This window comes from Antechinus flavipes, chromosome 4 (assembly GCF_016432865.1).
Source record: "Antechinus flavipes isolate AdamAnt ecotype Samford, QLD, Australia chromosome 4, AdamAnt_v2, whole genome shotgun sequence".
Classification (NCBI taxonomy): Eukaryota; Metazoa; Chordata; class Mammalia; order Dasyuromorphia; family Dasyuridae; genus Antechinus; species Antechinus flavipes.
Window position 1 is genome coordinate 55,223,274 of NC_067401.1, and position 18,644 is coordinate 55,241,917.

The 18,644-nt window shown below is 50.5% G+C and overlaps 1 protein-coding gene across 2 annotated transcripts in view; it reads right to left on the reverse strand.

Annotated features, from left to right (window-relative positions):
* CELSR2 (cadherin EGF LAG seven-pass G-type receptor 2) overlaps positions 1-18,229 on the reverse strand; it is a 46,839-nt gene extending 28,610 nt beyond the window's left edge. For both annotated transcript variants that reach the window (XM_051993160.1, XM_051993158.1), the window contains exons 1-2: positions 14,895-18,229; positions 4,105-4,752 (exon numbers count right to left, since the gene is read on the reverse strand). In XM_051993160.1, coding sequence (XP_051849120.1) covers positions 4,105-4,752; positions 14,895-18,222 — 3,976 coding nt within the window. In that variant the 5' untranslated portion in view covers positions 18,223-18,229. The remainder of the gene's footprint in view (positions 1-4,104; positions 4,753-14,894) is intronic.
* Positions 18,230-18,644: the final 415 nt, after the last annotated feature.

Genomic DNA, 18,644 nt, shown 5'->3' on the forward strand with positions numbered 1-18,644 from the left:
GACAATACACTATCTAGCCATGCCTTCTCTCCTTTGTATTCCTGAACCCAAGTGTTAGACTTTACATTTATCCAATTTCAACTAAATTTATTCAGCCCAATGCTCTGGTGATAAAGTCGCTCTTTGGTCTCAAAACTCTAATTTTCACTCTAAATTATTGAGAACTCCAAAGAGCTTGTGTGTGTGTGTGTGTGTGTGTGTGTGTGTGTGTGTGTGTGGTGTTTTCAATACTGTCTAGCATTTTTGGGGCAAAGATACTGGTGTGCTTTGCCATTTCCTTCTCCAATGGATGAAGGCAAACAGGATTAAATGGCTTGCCCAGGGTCCCATAGTTAATAGTACCTGAGGCTGAATTTGAACTCAGGTCTTCTTGATTCCAGGCCCAGTGCTCTCTCCACACTCAGCCACCTCGCTGCCTCCAGTGAAGTTATAGTTATTTATATTTCCCATATAAGAAAACATCTTAGTGTTATTATGTAAATGATTCTGACCTATGAAAATCGTCCAAGAACCCCTGAAAAGGTGGCAGGGATGTCCAAAAGTCACGAGACAGTACTTTGAGAGGTGCTGCTCTAGTCTATCGAGATCTTTTTACATTTATATACTGTCATGCATGTTGTAAGCTAGTCTCCCAGCTTTGTGCCATCTGCAATCTGAGGACTTTTTCCAAATCACTGATAAAAATGCCAAGCAGCACAGAGCCAAGCACAGATCCCTGGGGCTTTTAATGGAGACCACTTACCAAACTGACTACTTTCAGTCTAGCCATTCAACTAATTCCAAATTTATGTAACTGTATCACCATGTAACTCACATCTCTCTATCCTTTCCATAAGAATAACATGAGATGTTTCTTCGGATACTTTGTTAAAAGTATGTAGAAGATTTTCTTACTCTATTATTTTAATTCCCCCTCCTATACCCCTCTAGAAGGGAAAAAAGATGCTTGTGAAGGAACCTGGTTTTGATAAAGCCCTGCTGGCTTTGTGATCACTTCTGCCCTTTCTACATAGTAACTAACCAACACATTAATAATGCTTTCCAGAAGTTTGCTGGGAATTTGCCATGGCAATGCACCTAAAATGTGCAGTTTTTATTATTTTCCTTTTATTGGAAATCAGTCCACCTGTCCTCCATTTCTGCTGTCCCTCTCTCTTTTATTTTCCTCTCCAGGGTCACTCATAGTGACTCAACAGTTAAAAATTCTAGGGTTTTCAGTATCCTAGGTTTCATATAATCAGCCCAGGAGTCCATCTTCCTCTTCAAGCAAAAGAGACAGCCCTGCTACTTTTCAACACTTCTAAGTCATCCTGGGGGTTCTCATTTTAGCCTAATTCCTGATGCATTAAAATGCTGAAGAATTATCTCAGGGAAGTCCACCCCAGGTGGTGATGTGGTAGGAGCATTCAACTCAATCAGAAGGACCTCCAGTTCCATGTAATAGAGGGGCCTCCCTATGGACTTAGAAATTACCTTTGCAAACCAAACTAAAGAAAACCTAAATAAAACAAAAAAGCAGCCGGAGCAGCTGAAAAGGAAGGAAACTCCCTGCAGTGGTGCCTTCACTGTTCTCTTACCCTCCAGCAAAGGCCCCAGACCTTCAGAAACAATGTGGTCAAAGGGGGAAGCAGGAATCCATGCTGCCTGGAGCAGAGGATGGCATCACACCACTGTCCTAGCCCCATGATTACTGACCCTCCTGGCCTCCTCCAGGATTTACATAAGAAGCTCCTGGGAAACTACGAGCAGAGGACCCGTCTTGCTGGAATCCTTCCATCAGGCCTCCACTTCCTGCCCTCTAGCCGCCAGCTTTCACCTTCTACTCCAATAAGCACCAGCAGTCAGTCCTGTTACCTCTCTCCCACCACTCACCCCAGCCTGCTCACTCTTATCCTTCCCTTATCCCACCATCCTCAGCTTCTCTTGTCAACAAACTATAAAAACGTAAGCCCTTTGAACTCAAGGTAAACTGTGTTTTTTGGTATTTGTATCCTCGATGTTGAGCTCAACATTTAACACACATAAGCACTGAAAAGGTGCTCTTTTTCATTCCTTCCTCTTCAACCTCGGCTCTAGACCTTTCATATGCTTCTCGTTCACTCACAGAATCCACCTCACAGAGCTCACAGAAACTGGGCTTCCTTTTAGAGATGCCATCCTTTACAAGTTTCTGCAGTGCCGGTTGCTTGCTCACAAAAGTAAACTTCCTACTTCTGGATCCCCCTCCAGTCTCCCATCATGAAATAATTTTTCCATTCCTTTCTTTCTCATTGCCCCTATCCATATTCTGTTGCCAGTACCTACCAACCTCCAGGACATTCTCCTTCCTTTCTCAATGAGTTCACTACCTAACCCCAAGCCTTCCTCTCTCCCCTGTGCTTCCCTTATTAAGACCAACAACTTTTCAAACAGCCTCCCGGCTCCTCCACCTCCTCAATTCTCATGACCTACATCTCCACTCTACCTTGGTCCCCTACAGGAGTAGTCACACCTTAGGCTTCCCCATCAGCCCTAACTCTTCCACCTCTGTGATCTTCAACTCAAATTCCCCTCTTTGATCCCTATCTTAGGTTCTTTCACCTCTCCCTTACTCCACCTAAACCTGCTCTTCCATCTCACCCTGATCTCCAACTTTTGCTCTTCGACCAATCCACATCCCATTTCCTTCCTTCAGGCTGACCCCTACAGCAATGTTCCTTTTCCTTCCAAACTTCCCTCTATCTGTGGTACCCATAAGCAACCTCCCAGACATCTCATCTTGGGTTCTTCTCCCTTCTTCACGTTCAAATCCAATCATCTGCCGAGCCCTCAGCCCTCACTTCTGTTCCCTTCTTTCTACTCCCACAAAGTCACAACCCTCGATCCAGAACTGATTCACTTGGACTTTTCTAACAGACATTCAATTGGGCTTCCCTCTTGCAGTCTATTACTCTACAAACCATCTTTCACAAAGGGGACCCAACAATCTCCACAAAAGTCTCCAGTGACCCCAAGAGCTTCTCAGATAAAATTTCAATTCCTTAGCTTGGCACTTACTTAGGGTGCTCAAAATTAAAAACACTCTTTGTTATAGCCAAACTGGACAGCTAGCCATCTCCCATACCTCAGGCTTGAAAGGCACTTCTTCCTCCCCTTTGACTTTCAATATCTTTCTTTTCCTTCAAAGTTTTCTTGGCTGAGATGCCACTTCCCCCGTGAAGTCCTCCAAGATCCTCTCTTTGCTCAAAGTCATTTCTCTCCTCCTCAAAAATTCCTAGATCCTTGTCGGAATCTCCTTTGCCCCCGCCATTCTCTACTTGATACCACATCTGTCTTTGCACACTCATATTCCTTCCCACCCCACTCCCACCTTCAGGGAATGAAAGCCCCTGGGGGCAGGGACTGTTTCAATATGCCTTTGTGTCCATACCACCTATCATAGTGCCTGACAAACAGCAGCCATTTAATAATCATTGATCTAGCGGTGTGACCATGGACAAATCGATTCATCTCCAGGAGGCTGGGTAAGCAGGATAAAAATCCTTGCCCTCCCTTCCCCACGGGGATAGATGACAAATGCACAGAGACGGATGGATTTTATTCCTGGCCCTGGGGGGAGCCCCACCTGCCCCTCTCCCTAAGTGTCACCGAGCTGTCTTCCCCACACCTGCTCATCACTCAGCTCCGCTAGCATCCCCTTCCTTCTGTTCTCACGATCTTCTCACCAGCGGACATTCCCTTTACTCCTAACCCTTCTTCACATCCACCAGGACACCAACTTCTTCAGCATCTCTTCATCATTTCATCCCTCCACCACTTACCATCTCTACTATCCATATTTTCCCATCAATGGGCAGGCCCTTCCAGTCCCAACCCCTCTCACCATTCTACTCCCGATATTTTTCCATCAATGATCATTAGTACCCAGCCTCCCCTCCCATCACGGGATATTTCTCTTCATTCATTGATGGGCATCCCTCTCCACCAATAGTCCCTTTCTTTCCCGCCCCGCCTCCCTCCAGGCCCCGCCCCCCGGATTACGTCACTCTCTCCTTCCCAGCTCCCTCCCTCTGACTGTGCATCATCCCCCCCTCCTCCCTCTCAGCTCTCCCCGCGGGTGCTCACCGGTGAAGCCCTCCCGGCAGAGGCAAGTGTAGCCGCCCTCGCGGCTGCGGCAGCGCCCATGGGGCCCGCAGGGCCGCGAGTAGCAGAGATCCACTTCGGTCTCGCAGTAGTCTCCGGTGAAGCCCGGTGGGCAGCGGCAGCGCAGGCCCCCGACCGGGTGGATGGGTCGGAAGAGCACCGAGGTGGAAGAGATGAAGGGCGCCGAGGAGTCGAAGCGCAGCACGGACACGCAGCGCATGTAGTTCTCACAGGGCTCCCGCAGGCAGATGTTGTCGTCGAAGGGCAGCACGCGCTGCGCCGAGATGGCCGCCAGCAGGCTGCGGTTCAGGTAGAGGCGCTCCTGTAGGTCCTCGGAAGGCACGAAGGGCGGCCCGCCCCCAGGCCCGGGCGGTCGCCCCACGGACAGGCTCACATTGAGGATGTGCGCGCCGGGCGCGTCCGTGTCCCGCTGCACGTTGAACACCACCACGTGGTCAGGGGGCGTGGCCAGCGTGGCGGCCACGCCGCGGATGAAGAGGCCCAGCAGCGGTGACAGGAAGCGCTCGGGCGACATGTCCAGCAGGCGCAGTGTGATGCTGTGCGTCAGCATCTCGTCCGTGATGATGGTGACCCGCAGCACGCACTGGGCGCTCACGCTGTGCGCGCCGTCTGCGGGGCAAGAACAGGGGTCAGGAGCCGAACATGGGGAGTAGAGGATCGTGAGATTTGGGGATGTGGGGCAAAGGGAGACGCGAGACAACGCGACTCCGGAGCTCGCGCTCCCCCACGGGGCGGCCTGGGTCCCAATTCCCCTCCTCAGCCCCTTGGGGGGCAGCGGGCACTTAGGGATTGGGGCACAGGGAGACTCCGGAGCTCGCGCTCCCCCACGGGGCGGCCTGGGGCGAGCCAGGGTCCCAATTCCCCTCCTCAGCCCCTTGGGGGGCAGCGGGCACTTGGGGATTGGGGCACAGGGAGACTCCGGAGCTCGCGCTCGCTCACGGGGCGGCCTGGGTCCAAATTCCCCATCTCAGTCCCTTGGGGAGGCAGCGGGCACGCGAGCACAAATAAGAGGAGGGCACATCTATAGAGAAGGAAATTGGGGCCCGTGCCCGGGGCAGCCTACTTTTCATAGCGTGAATTCCTGAAAAGTTGAACCAACATTTCAGTTCTTATAAATCAAATCCTATTTTAGGCGTTTTTTCCACTGGCTGCCCGCCATATTTGGCACGCTCTCTCCCTCCTTCCCTCCCTTCCCTAACTTCCTTCAAGATGTCAAATAATCCCCTTCTTCGAGATGCCTTTCTCTTCCCATTCCCAAATCTGTGTCTTCCCTCTGGGATTGCCTTCCATTATATATTACACTTAACCTATACTGACACAGGCGGTTTCATACTGTGCACTCTATTGGAACGTGAGCCTCTCCCCCATTAAAATGGACTTCCCCCTCCCCCATTAGAATGAAGACTTCTCCTTTTAGAATAGGGGCTTCCATCCCCTGTTAGAATGAGTTTTCAGCTCCCCTCCCCCGGTGGAATAAGGTCTTCCCTCCTACAGAATAACAAGCCCCCCCATCAGGGGCATCCTCTCCCCTCCCCCCATCAAAATGGGAGTTCCCTTCCCCCACCAAGAAGAATGTGGGCTTCCTGAGGTCAGGGACCATGTTTTTGTCTTGGAATCCCCAGCCCCAGTGCTAGTCCTTATAAACCTTTAAAAGCTACTCGGCTAACTGGTTGGCCTGTGCCGTAGACTTTTTCAAAAGTAAATTTTAACCTCCTGGGCACCTCTGCCCCTCTAATTTAGCTTTTGCTAGATCAAACGCTCCCTACCTTGCAGGGTTGTCGTGACCTACCAGTTCTGTGTGCAACTTTATTATTGTTCTGCTGTGTATATAATAATAGCTAGAACTTTTATAATCATTACATAGAACTATTAGAATGAAGGCTTTCCTTTTTAGAATGGGAGCTCCCCTCCTCCATTAGAATGAGGGCTTTCCCTTTTGGATTAGGAGCTCCTCTCCCCCATCAGAATGGGGGTTCCCCCATTAGATTGAGGACATCTTCATCTAGATTGGAGGTCCCCTCCCTCATTAGAATGAGAGCCAATAATTGGTTCTAATACAAACAATGATTTTCAAAGTGTTTTAGGGCTATTAGCTCTTTTGGGGGGATGGCGGTCAGTCGGCAATAATTTATTAAGCACATTCTGTGGGCTAAGGGTTGCACCGATACTTTAAATTTTACACATGAGAAACTGAGGCTAACAAGATTTTTTTGTTTTTCTTGACTATCATTAAAGTTCACTATAAAAAAAAAAAGACAAAAGACAAAAAAAAACTTTAAGGCACAATATAGGCACTGTCCCCAACCTTTTGGCTCAGGTACCACTAACTTCTCCCTTCCATTTCTTTTCTGTTCCTCTAAACTTAAAAGTGTTCTCTCTACTAATACTTTTGGAACAACCTCTATAAGTAAATGTTAGTAATTATTTATATGGCTAGGTGAATTCAATGCAGAAGGAATTCCCCTAGAAAAAACCCCTCTGCCAATGCAGTGAGCACTTACTAGAGATGCCTGGAGCCCCTGTGATTAAATGCCTTGCTCAGAATAAGAGCCAGTTTATATCAGGGATGGTACTTGGACCTAGGACTTCCAGATGCAAGCTGCTGCACCACCATGCTGTCTCCATTATTCCAAGAGACCTTTCTCACTTTAGCAAACCCCACTGAGAAAACTCTTGATGTATGACAAAGCTAAGTGGTTGGAGCCTTACTATGATTCCTTTAAGAAGCCTGCTTTCCTGGTGCACTTAAAATGTGATCTGATTCAATTTATAAAAACTCCCACATCTGCCCAACTTTTCAGGAATTCGCTTGTTATATAAAGGGAAAGAAGAAACTGCATAGCTAGCTATCTGTAGGACAGATTTTTTCTGTCTCTTGTAATCTGTCTCATTTTGTGTGTGTGCTGTGTCTCTCTCAGAAGCCTGGGCCCATCCATCCCCTCCTGCTGTATGTTAAGTAGCCCCAGAAAAGAGAGAGCTGAGTCCAGATTAACAGAGATCCCAGTCTGTCCTCAATATCATCTTCATGTCCTCCACCCCCAACCCAGCCTATGGAGGCAGGAGGATTGGATGGAACAATGGTGGGCTGCAGCTTTGGGGGTAGGAGTTTCCCCCCAGTTCCTTAACTCCTCCCTCTTCCCCAGCCCCTCCAGCTGCCTGGAAGCAGGACCTCCATCCCCATGGCAACTGCCCCAACACAAAGCATTCCTCCCGCCCAGCTCCCTGTGTCCTCAGGGAGCCTAGCTAGGCCCAAGCTGCTCCAGCCCCACCCCAGGGAATCTCCTTAGCTGGGTGGGGAAATGATCCCACCCTTCTCTCTCTCCCTCACTCTATCTTCTCTCTATATATGTCTATCTCTCTCACTCTGTCTCTCTCTCCTTCCTCTGTCTCTGTCCTCTTTCTCTCTGTTTCTCTCTCTGTCTCTGTCTCCCTCTCTCCCTTTCTCTCTCTTTCTCTCTCTGTCTCCCTCTCTCTCTCATTCTGTCTTCTCTATATATTTCTTCTTTTCTTTCTCTCCCCCTCTTTCTCTCATGAACACATACACAAACACAGAATGGGAGGGGAGAGACCAGATATTAGGTGGGATAATATTTGGATTCTAGGATGGACCTTTGCCAACCTTTGAGAAATCTTTGCAAAAGGCTTCTCTAATTGCTCTTCACAAAGACAGAGGCACAGATTCAGATACAGACGGACACTGTGCATTGAAGCATTTAAATATATTACATAATTACACCTACTTATGACCATAAATATACACATGCTTAATCACACATATTCCCATGACATATCTAAGTTACACACACACACACACACACACACACACACACACCAGTGTATATGTATTCAGAAACACAATTTACACACCTAACTACATATTAGAAATAGGTCATTGACCTGGAAAATGATAAGAGAAAGCTTCTTCTAGGTACTTATTCCTAACCATGTCTGAGAGAGAGCAGCAGAGAGGCAGAGAGTGACTGAAAAAGAGACAAAGAGGAAAGAGAGAGACAGGGAGAGAACTAGCTTTGAGAGCCAGGAAAAATTGGCTTCGGGTCCTTTGTTACACTGAGTAAATCATTTCATCCGTAAATGTTCTAGACAACTCTCTAAGACTTTGAATTGCAGAGGAGGTATCAATGTATCGATTAGTAAGAATTTCTTTGCCCAAATGCTTCCTATGCCTCTCAAGTCACAGATTAGTCCCTATCCCTAAAACAGTGCTTCTCCCTCCCCATCTTTGCCTGTTGACATTCTACATTCCCCCCATTTTTCAATTCCCAACTCAAATGTCATCCCTTCCATGAAGACTTTGCTGACTCCCCAGTATGTGCTGAACCTCTATTTCATCCCTTTCTGACCCTCCTAATCCCAGAAAGTTTAAAAAAAAAATTGGAACTGAGGAATCTAGAACTTAATGTGCCTAAATTCAAATCCTATTTCTGACTCCTGTGTGATTGTGAGCCAGTCTCTCATAAAAACTTTATAATCTATTGCATGACATGGGAGACCCTGGCGCAGGCCTGCCCAGAATGGCGTGCCCTCATCAGAGAAGGGCTGTGCTCTGTGAGTGAAACAGAATGGAGTGAGCTCTGAAGAAACCAAGATGCACAAAGTTAGAGAAGCCCCCCAAATGTCCATAGGGACTATTTGTGTCCAATCTGCGGCAGAGCATCCCGAGCTTGTACTGGTCTGATCAGGAATAGTTGGACAATAACTTGCCCCTAATATAGTGACGTCATTTTGGTCATTCTCCAAAATGAAGGACAACAACCAAACAACTTCCTTTATCCAAGCCTCAGTTTCCCCATTGGTAAAATGGAGCAAATTATCCTTCTAGTATCTATTTCTTGGGTTTATTATGAGATTTAGATGAGTTTTTTTGTGGAAAGTGCTTTGCAAACTTCAAAAGCTCGATGTAAATGCCAATTATTAGTATTATGCATTTCTTATGTACCATTAGTCATTTGTATATGCATTTTTATAGGTTGTGAGCTCCACAAAGGCCAGGCCCAATCTCTATTTCTCTTTCTCCACCACTGTCTCCTGAGCATAATAGGTTCTGGACACAATTTAGAAAGGCCCAAAGACAATTAGATGGATCCAGAGGAGGCCAGTCAAGACGGTATAAGCTATGATGTAGAAGGAAACATGTATTTGAATTCTGGCTTTGCTACTTACCACCTGTCTGACCTACACAAGTTTTAGTTTCCCAGTCTGTAAAAATGGCACCTGGGCAGCTAAGTGGCAAAGTGATGAGAGTGCTAGTTCTGGAATCAAAACTGGCATCAGACACTTAGCAACTGTGACCTGGGCCATATGTCATTTGAACTCTGTTTATCTCAGTTTCTTCATCTAGAACATGAGGGTAATAATAGCAACCTCACTTTTCAATGTTGTTGTGAGGATCAAGTGAGAAAACTATAGAGTGCTTAGGTGCCTGGAACATATATAAATGTTAGCTATTACTAGTATTATTAAAATGAAGATGCTGGACTAGCTGATCCCTTTAGGTCTAGGAAGGATTAAAGGGATGGCAGCTGCCACCTCTAAAGGCCTTTTCAGTTCTGATTTTATGATCCTAGGACCTCCCAGCCTCTAAATATTCCACTTTCCCTGACCTGATATACCTTCCTCCCTTTCCTCTCCTCTATATCAATCTATGAACTTGCCATTGTCTTAAACCCTGCTCTAAATTTACCACCCCCAGGAAAGTCAGTTTAACCCCCTCTGGCTCTGCAATCCTCCATTAAACAGCAATAAGATCCTTGCACATAAGGGATAGAGAATCAGAGGTTTCACACTCAAACTCCATGAACTTGATACTGTCAAAGTTTATAAAGGCTTGTTCAATTGAATTATTATTAATAATAGCTCTCATATTTCTATACCACTTCTTTGCTTGTGAAACATTTTCTTTATGACAATCCAATGCAATGATAACTCACATTTACACAACACTTTAAGCTTAATATATACTTTCCTTACCATAACCCTGAGGTAGAAAATGTATAACCCCTACAAATGAGGAAACTGAGGTTCAGTAAAGTCAAGAGATTTATTTGCCCAAAGTGGCAGTGTTAAATTCAAAACTTGAACATTTGATTCCTCTGATTTTAAGTCCAATATTTTTCCACTATAGAGTCTGAAATCAGCCAGTTAGTAATATTTCTTAAACATTTACTATATGCCATGCACTGTGTGATGTGCTGGGAAGAAAAAAGGAAGGAAGGAAGAACAGAAGAAAGGGAGGAGAAAAGGAAGGAGAGAAAGAAATAAGGATTTATATAGTGCCTGTTATATATCCAGACACTGCTAAGAACTTTTCAAATAATATCTCATTCTATCCTCACAACAACCCTGGGAAATAGGAGCTATTATTATCCCCACTTTACATTTGAAGAAACTGAGGCAGAGATTAAGTGACTTGTCCAGTAGCTAGTAAGTATCAGATTTGAGTTGTCTTCCTAACCTCAGACAGACTTCTATCCTCTTTGACACAAAGTAAGGCAAGAATTTTGAGGAACTCACATTTTTATGGAGTAGCCAAAGCATACAAAATGTGCATACAAGATATAAACAGTGAAAATGGAAGATAATCTCATTAGGCACTGACAGTAGGGGGACGCAATTATTTCTACTTGTTTTCATATCACTTGGGCATTTATTGGATGTTTTTTCTTTTAGATTTAGAACCCTTTAAAGAAAAGGACATTTTCTCCTTCTTCCTTATTATCTCCACACAGAATCCAACTTTCAGCTGAACACACAAAATAACCAAGATTTTTTAAAAAGTGATTGTTCATATGATGCACAATTGAAAGAGTAGACCTGTATTAACACTCAGCTCTGGGGATCAATGTGTCTCCATGTCTCCCCTGTGACCCAACTGGTCAGATTTACCTACTCCAGGGAGGGAATCTATGGGCTCCGCTCCTGTCCTCCCTCTCATCCCATCCTGTGCATCTGTGTCTCTCTGTCTCCTTATTTCTAGTCTGTCCCCTGTCTTCCTGCTCTACCCTGTTGCTTCCCATCTGGTCTCCCATTTGCAGCCACCTGCCCCACTCCATTCTCTTTTCTCCTCCCCTTCCTCAGCTGCCACCCCATCCTCTTATCCTCCCCACTTAGGCACCAGAGAAGTGCAATTGTGTGAGAAAAACTGACCAGTAAAAGAGGGCAGTCTGAGTTTGAGCTGTCAGGGAATTGGGGAGAAGAGAGAATTAGGATAGAAAGTAGCTCACCCCTTTATCCACCTACCCTCAAGATTGGACAGTCTGAGTTTGAGCTGTCAGGGAATTGGGGAGAAGAGAGAATTAGGATAGAAAGTAGCTCACCCCTTTATCCACCTACCCTCAAGATTGGATGGGAGAAGGCTATGGGTAGGATCAGGACACCCAGAAAACACCAGCAGCACTCAGTACCCCAGTCCTCCATGTAATCTCTTATTACTCTGGGATGACCTTAAGTCAATAGCGATCACGGTAACTACTCCAGTCCTAAACTGTCCTCCCAGATATTGGGAACATAGCCCAGGACAGAAGTGTTAGCCTTCAAGGAAGAAGTGGATCAGGGGCACTAAATAGGAAGCACATCTAAATCTGAATTGAGGACAGGAGAGACAGAGAGATAGAAGGAGAAGAAAGAAGAAAAAGAGGGAGGGAGGGAGAGGGAGAGAGACAGATACAGAGAGACAAAGAGAAATCAGAAAGAGAGGGACAGAGAAATCAGAGAAAGAAAGGGAGGGAGGCGGGGGAGAGAGAAAGACATCGATCAGACTAAAGGAAGATCGTTAGGACTGAATTTGGGGCCATATCAGCTCTGGGGAAAATGAAAGGGAGGGAGAGAGACAAAGAGAGACTGAAAAGCAGAAGTAGGGATCTAGATAGAGAGACAAAGAGACACATGGAAAGAAACAAAGAGACATGGGAAGAGAGACCTGGGTATATAGAAGAGAAAAGAAACAGAGAAAGGGAGCTAGTGATGGAAAAAGAGATAAACGAGATTCAAACAGAATGAGACAAAAAAATCAAGCAAAAGAAAGACGGAGAGAGATGCACAGCCTAGGAGGGTGAGGGGGGCAGGGAGGAGAGGAAAGCAACATGGGCCAGAGAATGAAAGAAGGGACAAAGAATGGGGGAAGAGAGACAAAGGTCTAGGGGCAGCAGCGGGCTTCCCCCTCCTCAGCCTAATGCTTAACTTTGGGGTTGCCATGGTGACAGCCTCCAAGGGTCAGAGCCTGGGGGAGAGGGTGGGGTTCTGAATCTGGGGGAGGGGCAGGGGTGGGACCATGAGGCACCTCGGCCTTCCCTCCCTGTTTAATTCTCGAAGAGCCAGGGCATCCCAAGGGCATGAAAGACTGGGAAAGACTGTGCCCTGGCAGGGGATAAAAGAACTGGAAGTACTCTTCCAGAACTTCCGTCTCCTTTTCCACCCCAGTGCTCCAGCCTCATTGTGCTCCTGCTCCAAGGGAAGATCCTCAGTCCTCACCCTAGCTCTTCCACACTTCCAGAACCCAGGGACTGGACTCAGGAACGGACAGGATCCCTACCGACTCTTCATCTATCTACCAGCGCCAGCATTCGGAACCCTTGCCCCATAAAGAGCTTAGCTCCATACCTACAGTGTAGGGGTTCTTAACCCTTTTTGGTGTCATGGACCCCTTTGGAGTCTATTAAAACTCATGAACTCAAAATAATGTTTTTAACTTCGCAAAGAAAAACATGGCATTACAAAAGAAACCAATTCTATTGAAATATAGTTGTCAAAATGGTTTTAAATATCAGATTCTATGTTAAGAGCATTTCTTTTGGAAGAGGAAAAACTGAAGGAACAAGCAGGGCAGGGACTCCCCCAAGTCACTCAACTTCCATAGGACTTAATTTACCTTACCTTATCTACAGAACAAGAAGTTCTCTAATAGTCTTTCCAACTCTTACACCGTATAATTCTCTAAGATCCTATTCCCAGCTATGCCCTAAGTAGTATAAGGTTCCCTGGCAAAACCTTTGGGAGTTTTGCCCCCTCCCCTGGACAAACTCATGGGTGGGGAAGGTGGAAGCCCAATTTTCACCTTCTTTTGGGCTTCTGGTAAGACCCCACATGTATCTACAACCCAACATGGATAAGCAGATGGTCTGCCTCTTCCGTCCCTAGCTGTTACTGCCAAATGATTTCTTTGCAGACCTCCTCCTACCCTAGACTGAAATCTCTCATTAAAGTCTCATCTGTTCCCCATCTTAGGGTATGTGTGTGGGAAATCTCAGCTATTCAGCTTCAAGATTCATCTCCCCACCAAACCCAGCTATGCTAAACAAGAAGATATTATCTAGCAGAAAGGGGTACATGCCCTCCACTCTGCCCCCAGGGGAGTTTGCAGGCCGTACTGCTCTGCCGGGCACCAGGAATGCTTGGGTCCTGGCCAGACTTTCTCTTTCTCTCTGTATCTCTCAGTACTCTCTCCCTGTCTCTCCCTCTCCCTCTCCTTCTCCTTCTCCCTCTGTCTCTGACTCTCTCATTTTCTGTCTCTCTGCATTTCTCTGTGTCTGTCTCGTCTTTCTGTCTTTCACATACACATAACCCCTAAAAGATAGGGAAGAGGTAGAATGTTCTGGGGATCCTTTCTTCCACATACTGGAAGTCCCCTGTCCATCCTGGACCTCTAAACTCACATTCCTTTGACCTGGGGAATAGGGATGGATCTGTGGGAATTCAACTTTCATCTGGAAAAAATTTTGTTCCCCTAGAATCAGTGTGGTGTGTGTGTGTGTGTGGGGGGGTATATAGGCTCAAAGAATCCAAGGGGCCCCAGCCAGTGCCTGCCTACTTTGCATCCCCTGCCCCCCCAGGACCCCAAACCCCAGCCTGGGACAGTGGGGCTTGTTTGGACAGAGACAATGAGCTCTAGGCTCACTTCCTGCAGTGAGCTCTTGGGGGGGGGGGGGTAGCAGCCCTTGCTCTTTCAGCCTAGAGGGGAAAGAATGTACTAGACAAAGTCCCCGTCAGTCTCCTGCTCAGCCTAAAGGGAGAGGGGGCCAGAAGGGGCTGGACTCAGGGGTCCTGACCTTACTGTGTGCCCCCTCCCCCTCCACATACACAGACCAGCTTTGGCCCTAGCTGCTGGATGAGATCACAGAAACCTCATGGGGTAGGGGCCTGGGGGAGATGGTCAAAGTGTAGGGATATGTGTGGGAAGAAAATCTGGATCTTCTCTCAGAGAGACTGGGTAGAAGGGGCAATTAAAACTCAAACTTGCCTTCATCTCTCACCTCAACCCACTAGCCCACTGGAATCTCCTTCACCAGAGAATTTTCAGTTTCTTGGCAGCTGTGCCCAAGGCTAAAAAGCTAAATCCTACTCCCCCCCATCACAGAGTAGGAAGGGAAGAAGGGAGGCAGAGGCATCCAACTGCAACGGACCAACCCAAGCTGTGGGGCGGGAGGTGGAAAGAGTTATGAGGAGCTAGGATTCCATGGGCTGTTTTCCCAGGCCAGTCACTCCTTGCCTTACCTCAGCCCCAGTGACACCCAGGACAAACCCACCCTCTGCTTCCAGAGGGGCAATCTGCCAGCCTCCCCCACCTCAGCCCAGCACTGCCTCATTGCTTCCCCAGTCTCCTCCTTCACAACCCTGGGAGCAGACTCCTCCCCTTATCCCACAGCCAGCCCCCAAAGTCTCCTGAGACTCCCTCCCAGCCCCTCCCACGCTCTGGAGGGACCACACAGCCCTTCCCCCCACATCCACCCGAGTCTTACCTGTCACGGACACGCTCATGATGGCCTCCAGAGGTCGGTTGTTGTCCAGGGCCTTGCTCAGCCTCAGTTCCCCCGTGGAGGTGTTGAGCAGCACCAGACTGAGCTCGTTCCCACGTTCAAAGCTGTAGCTCAGCGTGTCAGAGACATCGGGGTCGTGGGCTGGCACCCGGCCAATGGCACCCCCAGGAAAGCTGCTGGAGCGGTTGGTGACGTAGTTATTGAAGAGGATCTCAAAGTTCCCCAGCACAGGCGGGTTATCATTGCGGTCAAGGAGGCGGACGTGGACAGTCGCCCGGCTCACCAGGGGGGCTGAGGTGGCCTGGATCACGAGGACGTACTCCGCCCGCGTCTCGTAGTCCAGGTCCACCAAGGCAGTGAGCTCCCCAGAAAAGATGTCGAGCTGGAAAACCTCCGGGATGTTGCCCTCCACAATCTGGTACATGATCTGGGCATTGGTGCCCTCATCCGGGTCCGTGGCTGTGACTCGAGCCACCGCCAGGCCAATGGGGCTGTTCTCTTCCACAAACACATCAAACTCGTCTTGTTCAAAGACAGGCGGATTGTCATTCACATCCAGGACGGTCACCATCACCTCCACCGGGGTCCGGGCTGGGGGCACTCCCTTGTCCACCGCGAATGCCCGGAGGACATACTGGGCCACATTCTCCCGGTCTAACCTCCGCAGCGTGCGCACGATGCCTGACGTGGACTCGACAATGAAGTCGCCATCGCCGTCGTCCCCTCCTTGGAAGGTGTAGAAAACCCTGCCGTTCAATCCCGAATCACGGTCCGTGGCAGAAATCTGGAGGACGCTCGTGAAGGGGGGCACATCCTCATAGATGCTGCCTTGATAGGACTCCCTCAGAAACTGAGGGGCGTTGTCATTGACATCATTGACGAGGATCTCCAGGTAGGTGGTGTCCGACTTCTGGGGGATGCCGTTGTCCCGGGCGGTGATGGCCAGAGTGTAGGAGACCTGGTCCTCGTAGTCCAGCTCTGCCTGCGTGGTGACCGCGCCTGTGTCACCATCAATGCGAAACTGGGGGATGCTGTCCTCCATGAAGTAGGTGATGCGGGCGTTCTCCCCCGTGTCCTCGTCCGTGGCGCTGATCAGGACCACGGTGGTGCCCGCCGGCTTGTCCTCGTTGACGTTGACGGTGTAGTGGGAGCTCTGGAAGACCGGGCGGTGAGTGTTGGCATCCGTGACGTTGACCACGACCTGGGCTGTGTCCTGGCGGGTGCCGTCCGAGGCCGTGACCGCCAGCACGTACTGCCGCTCCAGCTTGTAGTCCAGGGGCAGCGCCAGCGAGACCAGGCCCCCCCCGCTCTGGCTGGTGATGGAGAACCGGTTGCGGGTGTTGCCGCTGGCGATCTGGTACGTGATGACGCTGTGAGCATCCCGGTCCACGGCCGAGACCGTCACCACGCTGGTGCCCACGGCCGCATCCTCGTTCAGGCGCACCGCGTACTCCGGCTGGGTGAAGGTCGGGTTGTTGTCGTTGACGTCGAGGATGGTCACGCTGACGCTGGCGGAGGCTGTTAGCGGGGGGGCGCCGTGGTCCCTCGCCTCCACCCCGAAGCTATAGAAGTCTACCTCCTCCCGGTCCAGCTCGGCAGCCACAGAGATCCAGCCCGTCCCATTATTGATGGTGAAGGGGAAGTCGGGCCCAACGCCGGCCAGGCGGTACTCCAGGCGGGCGTTGTCCCCCGCGTCGGCATCGATGGCCTGGACGTGGAGGACCAGATACCCCAGGGGGACGCTCTCGAGGACGGTGGCCTGGAAGGGGGTGCTGACAAATATCGGGGCGTTGTCATTGATGTCGAGCACCTGCACCGTCACCAGGCCCGAGACGTTGGAGAGTGGAGGACGGCCCCCGTCCTGGGCCCGAATCCGGAGAGTGTATTCCTTGGCTGTCTCGTAGTCAAGGGGGCTCACAACGTCCAGGGCCCCTGTCTGAGCATCCAAGTAAAACTGGCCGCGGGCGTTGCCACTCATGATGCTGTAGTGGACCAGGGCGTTGCTGCCTTTGTCGCGGTCCGTGGCTGCGACCCGGAGCACGGGGGCACCAGGAGTCACGTCCTCCCTCACCTGGACCACGTAGCGCTTCTCACTGAACTGGGGCGCATTGTCATTGTCATCCTCCACGGACAGACACACGGCGGCCGTGGCGCTCCGGGGACCGGGATCCCGGCCCTGGTCACTCGCCTCCACAGTCAGCTGGTACGACTCTACAGCCTCTCGGTCCACGGGGCCCCGGGTGCGAATCACACCAGAACGGGGATCGATCTCAAAGACCTCAGGGGGAGGTCCGCCGGGCCCTTCCACCAGTCGATAGAGGATGTTGGCGTTGGGAGGGGCGTCACCATCTGTGGCTCGAACCGTCAGGACTTCATAGCCCACTTCCAGATTCTCCCTCAAACTCTCCTTGTACTCAGACTGCTCAAAAACAGGGTTATGATCATTGGTGTCAGTCACTGTGATGGTCAGGGTGGCCAGGGCACTTCGCCGAGGGCTCCCATGGTCCTGGGCAGTCACCCTAAAGACATGGGTACTCTTGGTTTCCCGGTCCAGCTCCTCAGCAGTAGTCACGGCTCCAGTGACTGGGTCCAAGGAGAAGAACTGATTGGATCTGCTGTCAAAGAGGGCATCCATGGTATACTCTAGCCGGCCCGCCTCCCCTTCGTCGGGGTCCACAGCCCTCAGGGAAGCCACTGGCGTGCCCACTGGCTGATTCTCGGGCACGGTGGCCTGATAGACAGGTGACTGGAATTGGGGGGCTGTGTTCACATTGCGTTTCCTGCGACTTCCTGGGAGATCTCCAGCCAGCCACTTCTCGACCCAGTGCCCCTGGGTCCATGCCAGGCTGCAGAGTTGGCACTGCAGCCGAGGTACCTGGATGCACCGATGCCCTGTCGGCAGGGTGAGCTTGCCCTGTGGGGAGATGTGGCCTCGGGCACCCAGCAGGCGGCAGCTCCAGGGGCAGCCTCCGGGGGCTGGTGGCAGGGGAATATGGGCCCCAGGCTCTGGGCACCAGGCTCTCCCGCTTCTGAACCTATCCAGGGGCACCAGGCGGCCGATCAGCTCGGGCCCCCTGGCCCGGCAGCGGCTGGTGTGGAGCCAGTGGCCCTCGGTCCCGGCCAGGCAGAACCAACGCTGGGGAGTGCAGAGGGTTGGAGAGCTTGGGTCCAGGGCTTCCAGGGAACGGCAGGGCGAGGGGGCCAGGGCAAAGCTCCCCGGGCCCAGCTGGAGCAGCAGCAGTAGCAACAGCGGCAGCTGCGGCGGCGGCAGCAGCAGCGGGAGTGGGGCGCGGGCGACCCGGCCCCGCATCTCTCCCTCCTCCCGGCCGGGTCAGCGGCGGCGGCGGCTCCTCCTCCGGCTCCTCCCGACCCCGCCGCGCCGCATGCCCGGGCCGGGGGCACCTGATTCCCGGGATCTTCCCGTGCGCGCTCCCTCTGGGGCCCCGGCCTCGGTGGAGCTCCTGCGCCCTACAGTTTCTCTGCTCACCTCTGGCCTGATCTTTCCTCTGCGGCTCCTGGATCCCTGCAACCGCTCAGAATCCTTGCGCCCCTCGTCCCCCCACCCCCTCCCCAGACCCACCTCCGAGCTCTGCCTGGAGCCCTGGCGGGGGCTCCCAGGTCCGCCTTCGAGCTCCCCCTACTCTCCTAAACCCCGCTCTGTCCTAGATCTTTGCCCCTGTGCCCCCGAAACTCCCACCTGCGTCCCCGGTTCTCACCTGTACCTCCGGGGTT